The sequence below is a fragment of the Musa acuminata genome, chromosome BXJ3-9 (assembly GCF_036884655.1).
Source record: "Musa acuminata AAA Group cultivar baxijiao chromosome BXJ3-9, Cavendish_Baxijiao_AAA, whole genome shotgun sequence".
Taxonomy (NCBI): Eukaryota; Viridiplantae; Streptophyta; class Magnoliopsida; order Zingiberales; family Musaceae; genus Musa; species Musa acuminata.
Genome location: NC_088357.1, coordinates 12,290,620 through 12,312,500, shown reverse-complemented (window position 1 = coordinate 12,312,500; position 21,881 = coordinate 12,290,620). Strand labels below are relative to the sequence as shown.

At 40.3% G+C, this 21,881-nt stretch overlaps 3 protein-coding genes and 1 long non-coding RNA gene across 10 annotated transcripts in view; 2 read left to right on the top strand and 2 right to left on the bottom strand.

Moving 5' to 3' along the window:
- LOC135585528 (uncharacterized) overlaps positions 1-6,037 on the top strand; it is a 58,621-nt gene extending 52,584 nt beyond the window's left edge. For all 6 annotated transcript variants that reach the window (XM_065168606.1, XM_065168605.1, XM_065168602.1 and 3 more), the window contains 3 exons: positions 2,211-2,309; positions 5,082-5,120; positions 5,459-6,037. In XM_065168606.1, the coding sequence (XP_065024678.1) occupies positions 2,211-2,309; positions 5,082-5,120; positions 5,459-5,593 (273 nt within the window). In that variant the 3' untranslated portion in view covers positions 5,594-6,037. The remainder of the gene's footprint in view (positions 1-2,210; positions 2,310-5,081; positions 5,121-5,458) is intronic.
- A 7,092-nt stretch (positions 6,038-13,129) lies between these two features.
- LOC135649216 (serine/threonine-protein kinase-like protein At5g23170) lies at positions 13,130-14,916 on the bottom strand. Its single transcript, XM_065167401.1, has one exon. The coding sequence runs from the start codon at positions 14,623-14,625 to the stop codon at positions 13,363-13,365; it is 1,263 nt and encodes a 420-aa protein (XP_065023473.1). The 5' UTR covers positions 14,626-14,916; the 3' UTR covers positions 13,130-13,362.
- A 949-nt stretch (positions 14,917-15,865) lies between these two features.
- On the bottom strand, positions 15,866-17,566 carry LOC135649294 (uncharacterized). 2 transcript variants are annotated; one of them, XR_010501220.1, is made up of 2 exons: positions 17,036-17,566; positions 15,866-16,421 (listed from the first exon to the last, which is right to left on the bottom strand). It is a non-coding gene; the product is annotated as an uncharacterized LOC135649294 (long non-coding RNA). The 2 variants fall into 2 exon arrangements; XR_010501219.1 differs by having other exon boundaries at positions 15,866-16,395.
- A 1,346-nt stretch (positions 17,567-18,912) lies between these two features.
- LOC135649587 (protein WHAT'S THIS FACTOR 9, mitochondrial-like) lies at positions 18,913-21,806 on the top strand. The gene is made up of 2 exons (XM_065168100.1): positions 18,913-20,303; positions 21,559-21,806. The coding sequence occupies exon 1, from the start codon at positions 18,989-18,991 to the stop codon at positions 20,144-20,146; it is 1,158 nt and encodes a 385-aa protein (XP_065024172.1). The 5' UTR covers positions 18,913-18,988; the 3' UTR covers positions 20,147-20,303; positions 21,559-21,806.
- The last annotated feature ends 75 nt before the right edge of the window (positions 21,807-21,881 follow it).

Sequence of the window (21,881 nt, the reverse complement as noted above, 5' to 3'; positions counted from 1 at the left end):
AAGAATAATAAGAAAGGTACTGAATTGGAGGGGAAAATGATGATACATACTTGTTAGCTGTTTCTGCAGTTCCCTTTGCCAATGGAAACCTAAGACACTAAATCATTGTTGCCCCTCTTGCTCGAAAGCCATTAATACTTTCTAGAATTATAGTAGTGGGAGTGACCACAGCATGAGGAGAGAACATGAGAGGATAGGGAGGAGGGGAGGAGAAAAGGTAGGTGGAAAGCGCAACAGATGAGAAAGGGAGAATTGTGTGTGAGAGAGAACATTTGAGTTTTTTTTATTCAAACAATCGTATTAATCACTCCAGTCAGGTCTGATTGGATGATACCTAAATGATTGCAATTTCAGGTGCTTCAAATTGCATATTTGATAGTGGTCCAACACTCCAACAGTCCAACTTCAACCAATCTACTATAGCTGTGCTGCTTCATAAATATCTCAAGCATGTTATAATTCAACTTCATCATTGTGTTGACTTCTTGAATCACTAAACTAAAATATAAATTTTCTTTAGTTTATTACTTACCTTTATGGATTCTCTTTAATCTCCTTTCTTGTAACAAAGGTTTGGGTGACTGGAGGATTTTCTTGTTCTTGAAACATAATGCAATGCTCGAAAAAGATATATTTTGATAGTTGCAATTGCATTAAGTAAATGATCTTTGGTCCTGGTGTAATTGTTCCAGTAAATTATAGGATAATACTAAAAGATATTACAAGTATTTTCAAAATAAACGATCTAAGAGGTCTGATTTCGGCAATAGCAAAGGATGGAAGTATTTGAGAGATAACAAAGTTTGATAGTAGGGAAGGGAAGATATATGATGAATAAAGGGGAGGACTGCAATGTACCAGCACATGAGAAGATTTTTATTTTTTATCTTTTAATATGTTCCAAATAACTATTGTTTTTTATTTCTGATGGACCCATGTTTATGTAGATTAAATCAAGGTTCGCCGTATCGTACCGTACCGGTGTTTCGACCCGGGCTCGGTATCGGTACGGTACGGTGTACCGAGCGGTACACACAGGTGTACCGAGCGGTACACTCAGCTACAGTGTAGCTACAGTATCGCTACAGTGTGCTACAGTATCGCTACAGTATCGGTACGGTACAGTGCGGTCCGCGTACCGCTGGTCTGTCGGACCGGTACGTACCGCCCGTACCGGGCGGTACAGTCCGGTATGGCAAACCTTGGATTAAACTACTCAAAACATTGTATTGTGATCACAGAAGCCAGTATTTATTCTTGGCTTACTGATTTTTTTTATTTACCATATCCTAGGAGCCAGAATTTCACTTCTATTAGAGTAAACTTAGATTCTGATAATAGACTTGGAATTTGTAAATTTTCAGTACTTTAAATTTCTTGCTTTGGCTAAAAGAAGCATTCAAACATTTTGGAACATTTCAAAGTCGATAAAAGTTTTAGCATGAAGATAGTGGAAGCTAAAACAATATCAAGATTTTTGAGGATCAGTTTCAGATGGCTTAAGCTAGTGCATCATGTGGCTAATGCATATGTTCTCCGCAAAATTTATATTTGATACATCTAGAAAATCCTACTCATGGTGCTCCTAACCTTGCTGATCTGGGTTCCCTCAATTTTCTGTATACAGAACTTGCATGAAACCTAAAAAAAATTTACATAATTAGATCCAATACCATCATTTGTATCTCTCTTTTCTGTTATCATAGGCCAGATAATGTGACTTTTGCTTTGGCTCGTGTTATGAATTCTCTCTCTATGTGATAATTTAGAAACTTGTCAATGTTTGATAAGTCATAATGAGGAGAAAATAATGATTTTTATCTGACAGTTAACATGATATATGTTGCAACTTGCTCATGTGTAAGCCGGATTAGGCTTGACACATGAATTGAACCCAAGTACATAGTGCAAGTTAAATTACATAAATATTAATTAAATATTACACAAAATGAAGAGGAGTTGATACATGATTTAAACTTACGTACCATGATGAAAATTTATAATGGTAACCACTTATCCAAAAACTTAAGCTATAAGGAAAGGTCCAATGTATTTTAGTTATAACACCTTGTCTAGCGATTAGCATCTGTTGGAACGTCAAGCTAGTAGACAATTGAGCAATACTTTCTGTTTCTTTTCCTCTAGTATTCTTGTCTTGTTTAGTCCAATTTATATGAGCATTTTCACATAACAGTTTAGTTGACTTTCAGATACTCAGGACCTTGTTTGAGATAGTCCTATTTGAAGACTGTGGCAACCAATGGAGTCTTAGCAGACCAATGCTGAGCTTGATTTTGATAAATGAGCAGGTGACATGCTTAATTTCATGCCAAGTAACTATATCATTCCACTGTATAACTGGTCGTGGAAATATTTTTTCCATGGAAAATGAGTTATGGATTTGTTGTTGAAATGCATTTATCTCATAAAATGGAATAAAGTTTATGGTAATTGTTTTTGTTACAATTTCCCTTGATATCTAATCTAAAGGTAGACATGTAAATTATGTTATCTAGCTAAAGATACTACATAGAATTCTCAATTTCTTGCTTATTTTTGTGAGTCAGAATGCACCATCTTTGACTAAAACTGTCAAGTAGCATATCTGTTTCGTTTCGGTATTCTTTTCCTTGTTGTAATAGTATATTAATATTTACTGAGATTGAGGCATCGAATAGTTGGAGCAAAAGTGACACAAATGACTGTGCTCCTTTAAAATGAGCAGTACGTTTTGTATGGATGGCTCAAACGATCATGAAACACCAGGTTCTACTGAATTTATAGGTTTTGCCACTTCCTATGATACACTAGATCAATATGCATGAGATACAGTTTCCTGACATTCTAATACATAAAGGTTCTTATGGTAACGGTGTGCAAGTGGACTGGTAAGTGGTAAGTGGTGAGTAATCTTTGTCAAGTCAGGAGTGTCCCAAGTTTTGCATTGTGTATCTTATGAGTAGGATAGATAGTTCAAGGCTTCAAGCATCATGTGGATGCTTGTGTGCATGTTCTCCAGTATTAGTTTCACATCTGGTTTATAAATAATCCGTGAAACAAATTTGTCATGATATCATCTCAAATAAAGTTTCATGTAACCTTGTATTGGATGAGATAATGGTGAACTTGAATATGAACTTTTTGTACTGGCTGAGTCGTGAGACTATAAATCTGCTGTTTGGTTGACTGGGAGCTGAGTGCAATGTACATAAGTTTTGCCAAGCACTTATACCCTTTTGGGTTTGTCATGATCTGATTGCAAAACCCAAAGTTTAGATCTAACTCTTATTACATAGTTAGAAGCAAGGATTACGATACTTTTACCTGTACCTGTACCAGAATTCTCAGGCCATTACATATGATATAATACAATATGCCTTATTACACAGCAGAAAAAATAATTAAAATGTCCACATTTATCACTATAATTGGTACACAAGCATACCTCTACAACATGGGACCAGTATGGTCAGTGTGTCACGATATTTGATTCCATCATTATAACTATGGACATATATTAGATTGTGGGCGCATACTGCAATTTAGCCGGAACAGTATGTGGTGATTGGCATGGTATAGCAAAAGAGCTATGCTGGCTCATAGACCTAGAAATTGCTCTAGGTCCATTATATTAGTGAGTACGTATTTAAATATTTTTTACCCATCAAAGTATGTGTACTTTCCAGCATAGGTTGCCAGAACTAGTGTAGGTAATGCTTTGTCAGATCACTGCTAGTGAGGGGATAAGGTAATCAAACAAGAGAGTGAAAAATAGAGTAGAGGAGGCTACATTATGAGCCCTTGCAAACCATCATATATTATGTTATACCCACATATTTCAGAGCAGGTATTTTACTGTGTGCTATGATCTAAATTAACCATTGTCCATGGTAGATCATCTGTCTCATCATTCTCCAAATGTTCGTTAGGTAAAAACACATTCCAAGTTAGGATACCTAAGCAATAATAGTTGACTCCTTATTCATCAAGTTCCTAGTGTAATGTCTTGTGAGTTTTTAGAATCTTAGATGGCTTCTACCATCTCTACCATATTTTGTAACAAGGATCGCTATTTCGGGTATTGGATCCATTTTGGTTTTGGTGATCTGATTGGATCGGTATGCATCGTACATTGGTAGGTACCGGTGTTTCAGAGAGGAAGAAAAAGAGGGAGAAGAGGAAGGGGCAGTGGAGGAAGGAGGGAGAAGAAGGAAGAAGGGGAAGCAGTGGAAGAGGAAGGAAGAAGATGGAGTAGTGGAGGAGAAAGAAGGAAGAAAATGGAGCGGTGGAGAAGGAAAAGGAGAAGAAGAGGAGGGCGTGTACCAGAGAGATAAACACTGGCGAACGGGCGAGCGACATCCAACAGCAATGGCAGCGGCATCATGGTTTGGGCTGGTCTGCCCAAAATGGTAGCGGTTCGCGTATCGGTCCATGCCCAACCCGGTGGATACAGCCTGTTTCATACTATTTTAGGCGGTACAGCAGTCCTTGTTTTGGAATCCTTCAGGAAGTGGATTTAGATCTTCCATAAGTGGGCCACTTCAAGGTCAATTTCTAGGATCTTTGTTCATTATTTCCTTGGCCATCAATCTTGCCAATTTATTGAAGGCATGATGTTTCATCCAAGGGAGCGCTGTTTTTGTTCCAAGGGATTTGCCAGGTCTCTGCAATTCTTGATGGTTTTATCACTGTTTCCTATTTCATCTTCCATACAATTGCTATCACAGTAACCTATTAATGAGATCCATTTTGTTTGCTGTTTCATTCTTGTTCTTTTTCTTCAACCAGCAATAGTGAAATTTTAAAAAATCAGGCATGACCTTATTTTATTTTCGCATCATACAGTCCATCGCATTTCTCATGCAGAAACTATTTTGCATCGGTTCTCTATGATATTTCATGGAAAAATAGATGTACTTATTTTTGGACAAATTAAACTCTGCACAACTCTCTGTGCTTTGTAGTAAATTTGATTCTGAAATAAACAATTCTAAGATATCTTATTATTCTGCATCTCAAAGTGCTTAGATTTGTTGTTGCATTGAGATGTTTCTCAGATTTTACATTGCTTCTATCTGCAGATGTTTACAAATTTGAGAATACAGATGTTGGCATCACAGGTTAGTGCTAACATTGAGCTTTCTTCTAATGTATGTCTTTACTCCTGTTGTCATTACTACCCCATCCTAAATAAGTGCTTAAAACATTGTCATTGACTGTTGATTTTGCCCTTGGGCTTTCTAACATGGTTGATTGTCTCTTTTCTTTCTCTGCTGTTGTCTTTTAATATGTCTAGTTTGGCATTTCAGCATTGTTCCTATAGAGATAGTGGACTTGGGACTTACCTATTCTGATAAGACATTTTGAACTATTTAGTGTGTATCTATATTCTTATTTTTCCAGCAACTATATGATTCAATACCTGTGATCCTATGATTGGATTTCCTTGCATATGCAGCCTATGGATCAACAGCAACGTCTTTCACTGTGTTTTGAGAAGCTGATGGCTGATGTGACGAGGAGTTTGGATTCGAAGAACAGGGACAAGTTCACCCAAAATCTGACGATTTTTAGACGTGAATTCCGTGTCTAGTAGCTGATAATTTTTCATAGACTTCTACTCTGAAGTAACCTTTCAACCATTGTTGTGTATATGCCCCATCATTGATTCTTTTGCAGTGATGCTCTCCAACAAGGGAATGCAGCCATGAGAAAATAACAGTGGTGCCTACAGTTTCCAAATTCTCTTTCTTTTTATTTAGTGGGACTGCCCATGAATTTCTGATATCAAGGACAATCATTCCTGGAGATATTTGCTTTTATATCAGAGCTTTGTCCATGTAAATTCTGTGGTGCTTTGCTTGTGGTCCATTTTATACCGGGGATGATAATGTGGGGAACTTTGAAGGGTTGGTTTGTACAGTAAAATTTGACAGTTGCTGTATATGGATAGTGGATTTCCATTTGTTGTTTTACCAATATTGTTGTTCCAAATTATTATTTTTTGTTTGATATTAAAGCAAAAAATGTATGTTAATGCCCTCTGTTAATGGTGCTCTGGTGGACATTAATTCTTTCATTGTATTTGTTGTTGACTGATATACATCCATGGTTTTATGGAGTTTTTCCTTGAGTCATCTTATGCACCTGCATCTTTTGCACCTGCTATTTAGAATATTTTATATGGTATGATATCAAGATATTCTACTTCAATATCTATCTATTTTTTCATGTACTCTATGGGAGGTAGGTTTTGTTAAATGATTGTTGTAAGAATGATGCATGGTTTCTGCTACAGCTCATCTACGCCTGCCCAACTGACATTGTTTAAGCTGTCATATAGGGCGCTGTACTTTCTTTGTTGTTACATGATGGTCAAAATTTTTTTGTTTCATGAACATTAACTTTTTGCATATTATGAAATAATGGATATATTACGTCAATTTCCTCTAGGTGTTCTCTGTAAGTTCAATTTTCTTTTCTTTTGAATGAATGTGAAACTTTATTTTTCGTGTTAGGTGTGCATCCCTGATTCTCATCATTTACTGGCCTAAATTGTCGTCACATTAGCATTGGAAAGTTGGAAGTGTCTACGATGGTGATTATAGTCTGCTGATTAACGGATTTCTTTTCCTCATTTGTTTTATTTAAGATCTAACATGCAGAATAGGGTAGCTGAGTTTTGTTTTCTGAATGGACATGATTTCTCTACATTATGTCGGGTTTTTGCTAAAATGTGGCATTCTACATTTGTATCATTTTGTGTGAAGGAGAAAGTTTTCATTTTCTTGGTTCTGCTGGAACCTTGACATTTTGTAACCCTAAACCCTATGTCTTGCAGCTCTTTCATTTTGTAACCTTGACATTGTGTGGTCTCCTTCTGGTGCCCTTTGAAATTCTGGTGGGGTGTCTTGCAATTATGGTTATCATCCATCTTTTACCTGAGTATGTTAGAGTTAGTCCTAGAAAATTTACCAAAGGATAATTTTGGCAACCCAACAAAGATAATAAAGCGAAAAAGATAAAAATGACAAGAACACCAGATTTACGTGGTTTGATCAACGGACGAAGGAGTAAATACTAGAGGGATTATTACAAATACCTTAGAGGGACTATTACAAAGACCTTAAGAAGATGTTCATAGGTTATAAAACATCCGAATCTATTAAACAAGAAAAACTCAAACTATAAGCTCAAACTATTTAACTGAGTGTGGACTTAAACCCAATGCAAATACTTAGGTTTTTCTTGTGGTGCCTCTTATGGTGAATCTGACTTCAAGCCGAGACCCTTATTTATAGTTCCAATAGGAGATAACAAGTTTGATTTTCTCGATGTGAGACTATGAGACTTGCCAAACTAATAAATCTCTATCTTGGCATGTCCCAATAAAACTTGCTCCACCTTCTTCATAAAAGCTCTAACAGGCAATCACTAACAATGAACACCAATCAATTCCAAGCACTGCTTGAACTTGTAAACCGGAAGAAGTTTTGTAAACATATCAGTTGGATTGTTCTTCGTATGAATTTTCTAAACAAGGATCTTTCTTTCGGCAATAGTATCCCATTTGCATCCAACAATTTTCTTATCCGAAGGCGGCTTCACAAGATCCCAAGTTCTATTCTGATGGAGAGATTCAATTTCTTCATTCATCGCGATCAACCACTTAGCGAAATTATCACAAGAAACTGTATCTGAGTAGGAAGTAAGCTCACCAACTTCTGCAACAGACAAAGTATATGTAACCAAATTTGCATATCTTTGTGGTTGTCGAATATTTCTCCGTGGTCTATCCTTGGCTATGGAATATTGCTCTTCCTCTGGATCATCTGCGTCAGTAGACTCGGGACCATCTACTGGCATTCTTTGAGTAAAAGAGTTTGACTTAAAAGAATTAGAAATACCAATCTCAACCTCCACCTGCTTCTACGCACTATCATTTGTACAACTAGTTGATTCCTCTTTAGAAGATAACATAAACAATTCATCAAAAGTAACATCTCTACTGATTACAAATTTTAGAGATTTGGGATCAGAACACCATAATCTATATCCTTTCACCCCAGAAGCATACCCAAGGAAAATGCATTTTTTAGCTCGAGGCTCTAATTTTCCTTCATTTATATGCATGTATGCTAGATGTTAGGATCAAGAGCACTAAGAGGGGGGGGGGGGTGAATTAGTGCAGCGGAAATCTTACTACGATTAAAACGAAAGCTGCCTTCGTTTTAATAAAAAACGATTTCGATATAAAAGCCGATTCTAAGATTACTTTAACTTAAGATTAAGCGAGATGACATTAAAGTAAATCTATGAAAGCAGTTTGCAGTTTATGATGGAAATCAGAATGCAAGCGCAAACTGAAATGCGACGTTCGTACGGAAAAACTGATTTACGTTTAAACGCAGATTTTGATGTAAATGCCGATTCTAAAGATACTAAACTTTGAGATACGTTTTATAAATGAGCATAAGGCAGTTTACAGTTATGATTGAAATCAAAACATAAACGTAAACTGAAATGTGATGATCGTACGAAAAGGCCGATTTACGTCTAAACGCAGATTTGGAAAGTTTTGAACTTAGAAACTCGTTCGTAAAAGCGCAGAAGGCAGTAGCTATTTAGGAGGTTTGTAGTAATGATAAAATGCTCAAAGTAAATGCAAACCGAGATTTAGAGTGGTTCGGTCAGTCTTGACCTACTCCACTTTTGGCTTCCTCCACCGACGAGGTCACCGACGTCAACTAGAGGCCTTCCTTTAATAGGCGAAGGCCAACTTCCCTTTTACAGTTTCACTCCTTTTGACGGGCTCAGAAGATAACCCTTACAGAACTTTTCTCTCCTCTCTTTACAACTCAAAACTTTGAAGAACAGAAGGAGGAGAACTTTTGGCCTTTACAACAATTTTGAGCTCTAAGAATCACAGAAAGAAATCAAGATTTCGAGTATCTCTTCTTCTCTTCAGTGCTGAATGGGTGGGGTATTTATAGGCTCCAACCCAGTTCAAATTCGGAGCTCAAAACTATTAAATCCCAGAATTTCGGGATCAAGCGGTTGCACCTCCTGACTGGAGCGGTTGCACCGCCTGGCAGAGCTCGAAGACTGAGCCCAAGCGGTTGCACCTCTCTATTAGGGGCGGTTGCACCGCCTCAGTCTGGCTCGGAGACTGAGCCCAGGCGGTTGCACCTCCTGATTGAGGCGGTTGCACCGCCTGTCGGAGCTCGAAGACGGAGCTCAGGCGGTGCTACCTCTCTGTCATGGGAGGTTGCACCACCCAGTCTCGCTCGGAGACTGAGCCCAGGCGGTGCCACCTCCTGGCTGGGGCGGTTGCACCGCTAGTCTCCTTGGGAGACTTAGCCCAGGCAGTGCTACCTCCTGGCTTGGGCGGTTGCACCTCCCACAGCAATCAGGGTCCGAATGGGTAGCTCCATTCGGCCCAATTTCGGTTTTTCAGGGGCCCAATTGCCCCAAGATTAAGCTAATGGGATCACCTCCCATTTCCAACTTAATCAATGTGCTAACTACGATAAATCCTAGAACAATCTCTGCTGCTTGCTCCGGTGCGTCAATCGCTTCTTCCGGCGAGTTTCCGGCGAACTTCCGTCGATCATCCGATGAACCCTCGGTGATGCTCCTACGGACTTCCGGCAAACTCCTGGACTTGCGACGATCCACTTGGCGAGTTCCGACGAGCTTCTTTGGCAAGCTCATGGACTTCTCGGATTTGTTCCCGTAGAACCTCCGACGACTGTCCGAACTTCCGTCGAACTCTCAAACTCCCAACGTGATCATTGTCTTGACTCCGGCACAACTCCTACTGCATGTCTTTCTTCCATCGTAGTTAATCCTGCACACTTAAAACAAAAATTCGATCGAGACAATTAATCCTAAGCAATTAACCAAGTTGTCTGGTATGTCATTGGTCCCTTGACGCTTCGTCCGATTCTTCGGCGCATCGTCCTCTCCGGCAGCCTATTGCCCAATCGACCAGTTGACTCCGCAACTCCGATATCCTTGGTACAATACCCGCTCTTCTTGGCCCGATGCCCGAGTCCTCGACCCGAAGCCTTCTGTCGATACGTCGACCGATCCACCGGCCCGACGTCCAATCTTCTAACATGTTCCTTCGGCACAACATGATTTTCCTGCTTTAATTGTCTCATCCTGATCGAAGCATCCTGCGTCACTCAAAACGCAGATTAAATCATAAACATATATCAAGTAGTTTCATCATCAAAATACGAGATTCAACACTGGACACCCAAAAAATTTTAAATCAGAGTAATCAGCATGAGTACCTGACCAAACTTCCTCCGGAGTTTTAAAGTTAAGTGTTGTAGAAGGAGCGCGATTGACAATGTAACATGCCATATTAATCACCTTTACTCAAAAGTCCTTTGTCAACCCTGCATTTGAGATCATACACCTTGCTCTCTCCAAGAGTATTTTGTTCATATGTTCGGCTATACCATTTTGTTGAGGCGTCATCCTAACAGTGCGATGCCGAACTATTCCTTCATTTTTGCAGAATTCATCAAAGTCACCTTCACAAAATTCCATGCCATTATCTGTTCGAAGCCACTTAATCTGTTTACCCGTTTGCTTCTCAATCAAAGCCTTCCATTGTTTAAAGATTATAAAAACATCATTTTTATGCTTCAAAAAATAAACACAAACTTTCCTAGAATAATCGTCAATGAAGGTCAACATATACCTAGCACCACCCTTGGACTGAACATGAGTTGGACCCCAAAGGTCTGAATGAATATAGTCAAGAGTACCTTTGGTTTTGTGAACTGTCGAAGAATTGAAGCTGACTCTTTTCTACTTTCCAAAAATACAGTGTTCACAAAAATCCAGTGGCCCAGTACTCTGTCAACAAAGTAGACCACTTTTGCTCAATGTGCTCAAACCTTTTTTACTCATATGACCTAAACGTATATGTCATAATTTGGTGATGTCAGAATCAGACAATGATGATGACGAGACTGCAACCGAGCCTGTGACAGTAGTTCTCTGCAAAATATATAAGCTATCAGACCTACAAGCTTTCATAACAACAAGAGCACTTCTAGAAACTTTCATAACTACATATTCAGCTGTGTATTTACACCCAAGGGCCTCTAGGGTGCCTAAAGAGATGAGATTCTTTTTTAAATCAGGAACATGTCTAACATTAGTGAGCGTCCTCACAATACCATCATGCATTTTAATTCGGATTGTTCCTCTACCAACAACATCACATGCTGCATTATTGCCCATCAAAACAATCCCACAATTACAAGATTCATATGTGAAAAATAAATCTCTATTAGGACACATGTGATAAAAACAACCAGAATCTAAAATTCATTCATTTTTAGACCTCGTCCTGTCATTAGTAGCAAAGAAAATATTTTCATCATTCTCATCAACTGCTACACTAGTTTTAGCAAACTCAGTAGTTTTCTCAATAATTTTTTCCTTTTGTTTTAATTTATTTTTCAATTTAAAGCAATCAGCCTTAATGTGTCCCATTTTATGACAATATCTGCATTTCAAATTTCTATGTTTGGATTTAGATCTACTATTATCAAATTCCCTTTTATTTGTTCTCCCCCTAACAACCAAACCTTCAGCCTAATTCTCTCTACTTTCCCCAATGATATCTCTATCTATCTACTCCTTAGATTTTAGTGCAGATTTAATCTCCTGATACAAAATTGTTTCTTTTTTATAAATCATAGTATAACGAAAATGCTTAAAAGATTATGGAAGAGAACACAAAAGTAACAATGCCTTATCCTCATCATCAATTTTTGCATCTATATTCTCCAAATCCATAATCAAGGAATCAAATTTATCAAGATGTGAGAGTATAGATGTACCTTCAGTCATCCGAAGCATATACAAATTCTGTTTTAAGTAGAGATGATTCTCTACTGTCCTCTTCATATACAAGGCTTTAAGCTTGTCCCACATGTTCTTAGCCGTAGTCTCCGTAGCTACCTCTCATAAAACCTCATCAGATAGATTTAGAATAATGCTGGATCGGGCCTTCTTATCCATACCCGCAAGATCTTCCTTTGACGTATCATCTAGAATGTTCTCAACTCCCTATAGTGCTAAATCAACTCCGTCTTAAACTAGAATGGTCTCCATCTTGAGTTGCCACATGCTGAAGTTGACATTTCTGTCGAATTTCTCGACAATGATCTTTGTTATTGTCATTGTTGCCAAAAGATCCCGAAACCAAGCTTTGATACCAGTTTGTTAAAGTTAGCCCCAAGAAATTTACCAAAGGGTAATTTTGGTAACCCAACAAAAATAATAAAACGGAAAAGATAAAAGCGACAAGAACATCAGATTTATGTGGTTCGGCCAATTGACCTACATCCACGGACGAAGGAGGAGCAAATCACTATTATAAAAAAGGGACTATTACAAATGCCTTAAGAAGATGTTCGTAGGCCATAAAACATCCGAATCTATTAAACAAAAAAAATTCAAACTATAAGCCCAAACTGTTTAACTGAGTGTGGACTTAAACCCAAAATAAATTCTTAGGTTTTTCTTGTGGTGCCTCTTGTGGTATATTTGACTTCAAAGCTCAGATCCTTATTTATAGTTCTAATGGGAGATAACAAATCTAATTTTTTTCGAATGGGAGATAACAAATCTAATTTTTTTCGATGCGAGACTATGAGACTTGCCAAAATAACATATCCTACCACATAAATGTGGGTGGAGTTGTCATGCGCATGACAGTCTAGCATCTCTAGCATTAACAATTAATTCCAAATGCCTTTATGAGGTGATAAGGTGCTGTGAGTTCTTAAGATTTCTAACTTCCAGAAATGATTAGATTTATAAGCTCATACGGGTAACAGGATTCTTACAGTGCCCCATCCATGATCTCCTCGAACAATGGAAGTAGTACTTCAGCAGTTTCAATTCAATGTCACTCCTCTGTTTGCAGCCAGAGATCACGGATTCAGCACAGCAATCTTTAATTAGAGGATGGATTTTTTATCCATTTGAGTACGTGATTTTACAATATGAGACATTTACTGCAGATCATTGCTGAAAACCAGGTTTAAGCTCGTATGATGCGGAATAAAAATAAATACATAGAGAAAAAAAAAAAAGTAACTATTATTAAAGCATCAACATTAAATTAGATAAATATGTTGATTTTACATAGTATTTGTGCTTTAACATTAAAGTATACATATCAATAACCGAAACCTTAAATCTATATAGAACTCCTACTGCCTGGTGGCTTTTATCCTCTCTCTCTCTCTCTCTCTCTCTCTCTCTCTCTCTCTCTCTCTCATGCAGTGTGAGTGAATTCTGCTGCTGGAATCAAGCTATGAGCACCTACTTCTCAGCTGAAAACATCAACAAGCGCTTGCCATGCTCATCATCACCACACTCATCAGCCCCACCATCATCAAGCAGGTAATTCTTGCACACAACACTCTTCCCTGTGTTGACCCTCTTCTCGACCCACCTCCTCCAAGCTCGAACACTTTTATGGACTCCCTCGGAGACCTTGCTCCTCACAGAACCCAAGATTGGCCATGGCATCACGTCTTCCACCACCCCTTGCAGCTCCCTCACAACCTCCCCCATCAAAGGCCTCCCCTCCACCTTCTCCGAGACACACTTCTCGGCTATGCTTAGCATCCGACGGATTGGCCTCTTCATGCGGCCCGGCAACGCTACTCTCCCGTCGCAGACTTCCGCAAGCCGGTTTGCTCTCAGAATCGGCAGAGCCCACGAGACGATGGAGGATGGATCGCGCTCCATGTCCATCGCCTTCCTGCAGCTGACGAGCTCCAACAACACCACCCCGAAGCTGAACACGTCGTTCCTGGGGCCTAACTCGCCCGACTCGTCGTAGCACGGATCCAAGTAACCGATGGTGCCCGCCGGAATCGGTGAGTCGAGTGGCTGCATGCGGTCGTCTCTTCGAACCGCGATGCTGAAGTCGGCCAGCTTCGCGTTCCACCTGCTGTCCAGCAACACGTTGGCGGACTTGATGTCGCGGTGGATGATCGCCGGCGCGGCCTCGTGGAGGGAGAGGACGGCGCGGGCGAGCTGGAGTGCCATGGCGAAGCGGCGAGGCCACGCAGGGGAGTTGGAAGACGAGTGGAGGAGGTCATGGAGGGAGCCGCGGTGCATGAACTCCATGACGAGCAGCGGACCGCCGGTTGGGCCTCGGCTGACGCCTACAAGATCGACGACGCCCGAATTCTTGACGGAGGCGAGCATGTCGATCTCATTGCTGAGTTTGTCGTCGTTCAAAAGTCGTGATGGCTTCTTCACCGCCACGATCCGTCCGTCGGTAAGCCTGCCTCTGTAGACGCTTCCATGGCTTCCCTTCCCGATCAACTGCTCGGAAGCGAAGCTTTTGGTGGCAGCTTCGATGTCCTCGTAGCTGAACTCCCTCATTCTCTCTCTCTCTCTCTCTCTCTTCTCCGTTTCAACTTTCTGATGGTCCCCGGAGAGACCAACTATAAAGGAGGAGAAGAGTAAAAGATGTGGAAAGCAAAAGCAAATGGAACCAATCTGTGGAGCTGCCAAAGGTGGAGGAGATGCCACATTTCCCTTCTTTAGGTCCTCGAGGAATGACAACATTATTTAGCATGCAACAGTACACATTGATGGCTGCTTGCAAGCTGTCATTCCTACACAAAGTTTCTTCGTAGAAGCAACTTCATGGAGGTACATTTTACTCCCAAATTTGACTAAGTCTGTGTCATGGTGGCACAAGTTCAAGACATACAACACTTGGACTGTCCTATCATGAGCACTTTTGTGGCTCATCTTCTGTGTAGATCTACTAGCTATGCCAAACGTTGGGCAGATTAAAGAAGGGTATGCAATATGCTAGAAATATTCTTTCAATGAATTCTCCATCATGACCACTCTGCTCCACTTTGTGACCTCTAAAGTAATGTAAAATCTGTGTATATGAGACAGAGACACACCAAGTGTGTTAACAAGCTCAGAGACTGTAAGTATATTGGAGGCCAACAAAGATTGAAGTGGATTTATCAGGATTCTTCATGTAACGATGGCAAACTTTTGGACCCACAAAGGCTCAAAGTTTCAAGCTTTAATTCCAAGGTGACCCATAGATCATCGTCATCGAGAAAACAAGCATGGCTGAAACATCGGAGGAGATGGAGAGCATTGAGATAGGGTTGTTAGGTTTGATGAACAATGACCTCCCAAATGTGTACCATCACCATTAAGGATGTGAAAATTATTGGTTAAGACAAGACAGTTAGGGAGTCAGTGGATTAGGTTGGCTGAATCAATCACTCCATGAAATCATATATTTTACTTTTTTTCCTTTTTTTTTTTTTTTTTCAGTGGAGGACATAGAGTTAGCTCTTCCTATCACTATCCAAATAAATTTGAATGTCTTTGATCCACCATTTCCTTTAGATCCCCAAAGAAAAAGAAGGAAGAAAAAGATTAAACAAACAGGGGGGGGGGCATGATGATTGATGTCTCATTTAATATGTGGCCAATGGATAAGAGCTAGAGATAACAGATAATGGTTCCTCCTAATCCTCAATAAATAATTCTATGGGAATCCATCCTCCCTTGAAAGTTTCTCCAGTGATTGCAGTCTTCTTTTGACCAATGTTTGCTTTTATTGCCCTTCTGCTACTTCCTTGAAGCACCAAAATTGGCAGTAGTTTGTAGCACTTGATCTTACTAGGTCATATTTACACACTTCTTAAACAAGAATTCTTTGCTGTGGTAACAAGTTTGCAATTTGGTTAGCTGCATATTTAGGCACATATTGTTTGCACAGATTTGTCAAGGGATTCTAGCATGGGAATACTTAGTGAGGCAGAATGAATATATGCAATATGATGGCCGAGCAAACACTGGGTAAAGGTTATATCTCCATCACTTTGCTCGGAGCCAAAGAATCTATTCCATTTGTAGAAAAGTCAATGCATTTGTAGAAAAGTCTTTTACCAGTACACAATACAAGAAATGCAAAGTCAATGCTTGCACCCCGTCGTATTGTCGATCATACATTCTTAAGCTTCTTCATCTTTGAAGGCGGCCATCGTACCTTCTTCCTCATCCTCCGCTTCCGCAAAAGCCTCTTCCTCCGAAGCCTAATCTTCTTGGCAAGCTTCATCCTCAGCTTCTGCTCAAGTTTTAGCTTCATCTTCGACTCGAGAGGAAGATTCTCCACCGACATAGCCGTTTCAGAGGCCTCTGGTGGAGAAGCCTCGGCTTCACTTCCCTCGTTCCCATCGGTCTCCGAAGATGCATGAACAATCGTCAACCTCCTCTCCGCGAATGCACAAGGCAAGGAAACAGTCAGTCCATCGAAGGATCTTGGTTGAAGAATGAGGTTCCTTTGCAACCTCAAGGCTGAAAGAAGTGCAATCAAAGCTCATCTGAACCAAATTAGTCCATTCCAATGACGAGCGAGAAACAAAAAATCAAAATGATTTGACTAGGAAAACTGAATAAAGACTAGAATTACGAAATCGTTATTTCGTATAAAGGCGCAAAATTGGAACTTGTTGGACACAGAAATTAAGGAGCTCCAAGAAAGAATACGACACAGCAAACCAAATCAAGTCACATATTTCAGCTCAACCTAGTGCAGGAAAGAACCCTCCGAGGTTAGAATCAATGCGAATCCGTACAGAGCAAAGTAAGTTATAATGACAAACGCATTACAGAACCTAATTTTTCTCACAGCTAAAGCTGTTATTTTGATACAACTCCCCATGAAATCCACGGTCAATCACACATCAGAATCACCAAGAGGCAAGACCAGAACAGCCGAAAACATTCCCCAAAACGAAAAGAAAGGGGAACAGAGAACAAGTGAAAACTCGAAATCCGCCAGGTGCTTGTAGAAATGCCCAGACGAAGAAAGAGGACAACCAAAGCGAGCATAGAAGAGAAAATAGACGAAAGCGAATTCACCTCATAGAAGGAGACTTCACTAAAGAGAGCTTGCAATGAATAGATCACAGAGACACGTGCAAAGATCACTTACAGAGACGAGCTGAAACGGGAAGGTAAACCGTCGGAGGAGAGGAGGGGAGGGAGGAGAAGAGCCATGTGAGCTTCCCGACACGGTGGAGCGGCCTCGTGGATAAGCCGCTCTCGTTGCGCTATCGTCTCCTATTTCTTACCGGGCATAGAGGCCAGCCAATATGGATCCATTTAGAGCATGACCCGACTGGGACCCGATTTATTCTGGTTCGGATCTTTCTGTGATTTGCATCCCTAGTTAATACTGGCTGGTTAATTATTCTTAATAAATTCTAAACAAAATCTGCTGCAAATAAACATTTAATTATGCTATTGTGCCGTAAAAATATCAGATTAATAAACTGATTTCCCAGTTCATGATTCAGCAAGCAAATAGGTTAATTTAATGAGTAAATCAATTTTCTTAAAAAAATATAAACAAACAAAAAAGAGATTTGAAGTCACATAATGACTGCTCATGAAAAAGCAGCAAAAAAAAAAAAAGAAGAAAAGTTATCATTTTAATCTGTTATGGAGAATTCATTTTCCTCAAGAAAACTATTATTGGGAATAATAATATTATTATATCTAATTAATACTGAAGAAAGCTTCACAGTGATATAAGAGCCTAAAGTGGAGTTAAAATTGAAGGAAGATTAGTGATGGAAGGATTTAAAGAGGTTTTGATATATGAAAATTAAAAAGGCAATCAATCTGATTAGACATTTGAAGTAATATATACTGATAATTTCAGTAAGCTTTTCTTCCCTTTGGGGGATCACTGCATAAACCTGCAATCATCCATGCTTTCATCTGATTATATTAATGTTAGAAAAGAATCATTTAGTGGAAGAAACTTCATCCTAAAATGATATTGTCATTTTGCCTCACACAAACTATACAGTGTGAATAGAAGAGGTCATTGCTCCTACCAAAAAATATACATTGCGTTGGAATCAACTAAATGTGGACAGAGTTGGTGACAAACTAAGCTCTTATCATGACTTTTAAGATAGAAAAATGAGGGGAAAGAAAGGCTACAAGTAGAGCAATCTGCTGTGGAGTGATCTGAAAGCAAACAAATTGCACACATGAACATGAAAACTCACCAGTAGCAATCTGATCATTCCTGCTCTCGTCTATCCTGCTAAAGAAATACCTAATCCTTGAGAAAAATATTTCCAAACCATCAGATGCATCAATCTTTTATACAAGCAAATAACATAGCAGAATGGTAGGATCCAACAACTATGCATGCACAAGTCATAGAATATTATTATATTACAGGAAATTTACACAAGGTTGTGAAACAAGCCAACCAAGTTCTCATCAACCTTCAAGTCCTCACTGGACAGCGAGATTGAAGATTGAAGAGAAAGTATAATTAATGATAGAAGACTGTATCCACTTTTTTTTTCCACTGATTAAGCAACACCAGAATCTCAGATCAGAGCTGTCATATTGAGGAGGAACTCAATTTGCTTTCTCATCCAATGTTTACTTTTGTTGTAACCTAATGTGTTTTTCTTTTCAGAGAAATGACCCTCAATTAAAATACAAATTAAATAGGGCATACTCTTTACCTGAGATTTTTTTTATTTGGACGAAAATATCCTCAGTATTTTATTAAATTAATTTGATCACTTATATTATTAAAAATTAATTATTGATTTATCGTAATTTATAAAATGATATTAATCGTCTTAGAATCATTAGATCATGATTCTAAGATGATTAATATTATTTTTTATCTAAAAAATTATAATGGTTAATTATCAAAACTACAAATTTTGTAAATAATATTAAGTCATTTGAGTAAAAATATAAAAATATTTTCATTTAAGTGAAAAGAAAAAGACTTCCAAGTAAAAAGGAATATGGTGGGCGTAATAAAAGTCTTTCGCATGGCTTTTTCCAATAAAATACCTAAATATATAAAATTTTAATATATCCAACAATATTAAGATGGAAGTCGATGTCGAACGGACTGAACCGACGGGCGATGTTGTGCTTGGGGCGGCGGTGGTTGCGCGGCCGCCTCCCATTCATGGCAGAGCAGCGGGCGACCCTGGTGAACGTGAAGGTGAAGTGGGTGAAGGACCGGCCTCTCGATTGGGCCGTCTCCCGCGAGCGCCACCTCCGCCCCGCCCTCCACCTCGTCCACCTTATCTCGTCGCAGCCCCGCGGCCGGGCTGCCCTACGGGACCTCGCTCCGTGCCGCCGTCAGTTGGCCCTTCCCCACGCCAACATCGGCGCCTTCCTACGCCGCTTCCCTACCGTCTTCCGCGAGTCTGCCGACTTTGGCGGCATGGACGGCCCTTGGTTCTCCCTCTCTGACGACGCCCTCCGCCTCCGTCGGATGGAGCTCGGGGCCCTCGCGGACGCGGAGCAGGACCTCGTCGACCGCCTCCGCCGTCTCCTCATGCTGACCGCCGACAGGTCGCTCCCGCTCCACGCCGTCGACCATCTGCGGTGGGACATGGGCTTGCCCTCGGACTACCACCTCTCCTTCGTCCCACGCCATCCGGACTTCTTCGAGCTCGTCCGCCGTCCCGGCGACGAGCGCATCTGGCTCAAGCTCGTCTCTTGGGACCCTCGCCTCGCTGTCTCCGAGCTCCGGAAGAGCGCGTCCTCAGCCGACGGCGACTGCTTGGCGTTCCCGGTGAGTTTCACCAGGGGATTCGGGCTGAAGAAGAAGTGTATGGCGTGGCTGCGGGAGTGGCAGACGCTGCCCTATACTAGCCCGTACGCGGATGCCTCCGGCCTCGATTCCCGGACCGACGTCTCGGAGAAGAGAATCGTAGGGGTCTTCCACGAGCTCCTCCACCTCACCATCGCAAAGAAGACGGGGCGGAGGAACGTGAGCAACCTTCGGAAGCCGCTCGGTCTGCCATTCAAGTTCACCAAGGTGTTCGAGCGCCACCCAGGCATCTTCTACCTGTCGCAAAAGCTGGCCATACAGACAGTCGTGCTCAGGGAGGCCTACGGTGGCAGCGATCTCCTAATTAAGCATCCCCTACAGGAGATCAGAGAGAAGTATTTGGCTCTGTTGTTGGCGTCTCAGCAGGAGAGGACCAAGGGAGATCTCAAGAAGGAGATTGAGGTGGCAGGGCACACAGGCTGTGAACTCTAATCCAAGGTATATGGAAGAAGATAAGGATTCAGATGGGTGCATTGGGGTGTGGTCTTCGTTCTAGCATGCTTTTGGATGATGATGATGCTGGTGATGCTCTGGATGCTTCCTGACCATGGTCTTCTACCCGTGGTCGCCAATGCTCAACCTTCAAAAGGTATAGTGGAGTAGAATAGCAACATGGATTGATGATGCTGTTTGTGGCATGCCATTCATCTTGCATTTCATTGAAAACCAGATTCGTGTCTATTGTCAGTAAGTGAAAATCTTTATCTTTTATGCTTGAAGCATCTCAATTAATTTGGTAGAGATGTTTCTTGACCTTTGGCTTGTATCCACAACTACAAATGTTCAATCTTTGAGAGGTATAGTGAAGTGGAATAGCAACATGGATCGAGGATGATGTCTGCAGCATGCCATTCATTTTGCATTTCATTGTAATCTAGTAGACCCAGTAAGTGAACAGAATGTTGATCTTTTGTCTGGAAGCATCTCAATTGATTTGGTAAATGCTTCTTGACCTTTGCCCTCTGTCCATGTTTGGAAATGCTCGATCTTCAAAAGTTACTTAAGGAAGGATGGTGCTTGTGCCATGCTATCCATCTTGTGTTTCATCAAAAACTAGATTTATGTCTATTGCCAGAAAGCGACAAAATCTTGAGCTTTTGCCCTTGAAGCATCTCATTTGGTCTGATGGATGCTTCTTGAACATTGCCTTCTATTTCATGATCAGGAAAGGTATAGTGAAGTAGAATAGCAACATGGATCAAGGATAATGCTTGTAGTATGTAATCTATCTTCCATTTCACCGAAAACTAGCTCCACATCTATTGCCAGTTAGCGAACAAAATCTGAACCTTTTGCCTTTGAAGTATCCCAATTGATTTAATGAATGCTTCTTGACCATTGCCTTCTATCCTTGGTTAAAAATGCTCAATCTTCAAAATCTATAGTGAAGTAGAATAGCATCATGGATCGAGGATGATGTTTCTAGCATGTCATTGAAAACTAGATTCTACCCTTGAAGGATCTCCTCAGTTGATTTGATTGATGCTTGCTTTATCTTTGCCTTCTATCCATGGTTACAAATGCTCAATCTTTGGAAGGTACAGTGAAGTAGAATAGCATCATGGATCGAGGGTGATGTTTGTAGCATGTTGTCCATGCCTATTGACGGGAGTGAACAAATTCTTGACAGTTTGCCCTTGAAGCATCTCTATTGACTTAATAGATGCTTCTTGACCTTTTCCTTTTATCCATGGTTACAAATGCTCAATCTTCGAATGTATAGCGAAGTAGAATAGCAACATGGATTGAGGGTGATCTTTGTAGCTTATCATTCATCTGGCATTTCATTGAGAGCTAGATCCAGCCTTTTCTTATCATTTTCATTGATTTCCTCTTTGATGCAGTCACTTGAAGGATGTTGTCTCCAAATCTCAAGATAATGAGCATGATGACAAGCCCAAATGGCCACACTTGAAGACTTAAAAGGTGCTGTTTGTCTAATTGACTAATATTGTTTCTCTTCTAATCTGCAAGTAAGTTACCTATTTGTTGCTATTGTTTCTCTCAGTCTTTTGTTTTATCTGCTGTATTGCATTTCCTTCGAAAATAGAATAAATCAATGCACATGAATTTTGCTTGGGATCTCCATTTATATTCTCATTCCAAAGGCAATTTTAGTTTGATATTTGTTCTATTATTATGAATTCATCCCCATTTATATTATCAT

Coding starts and splice junctions, on each gene's coding strand:
- LOC135649216 (XM_065167401.1), bottom strand. CDS start 14,625: ATGTTGTCATTCCTCGAGGACCTAAAGAAGGGAAATGTGGCATCTCCT.
- LOC135649587 (XM_065168100.1), top strand. CDS start 18,989: ATGTCGAACGGACTGAACCGACGGGCGATGTTGTGCTTGGGGCGGCGG.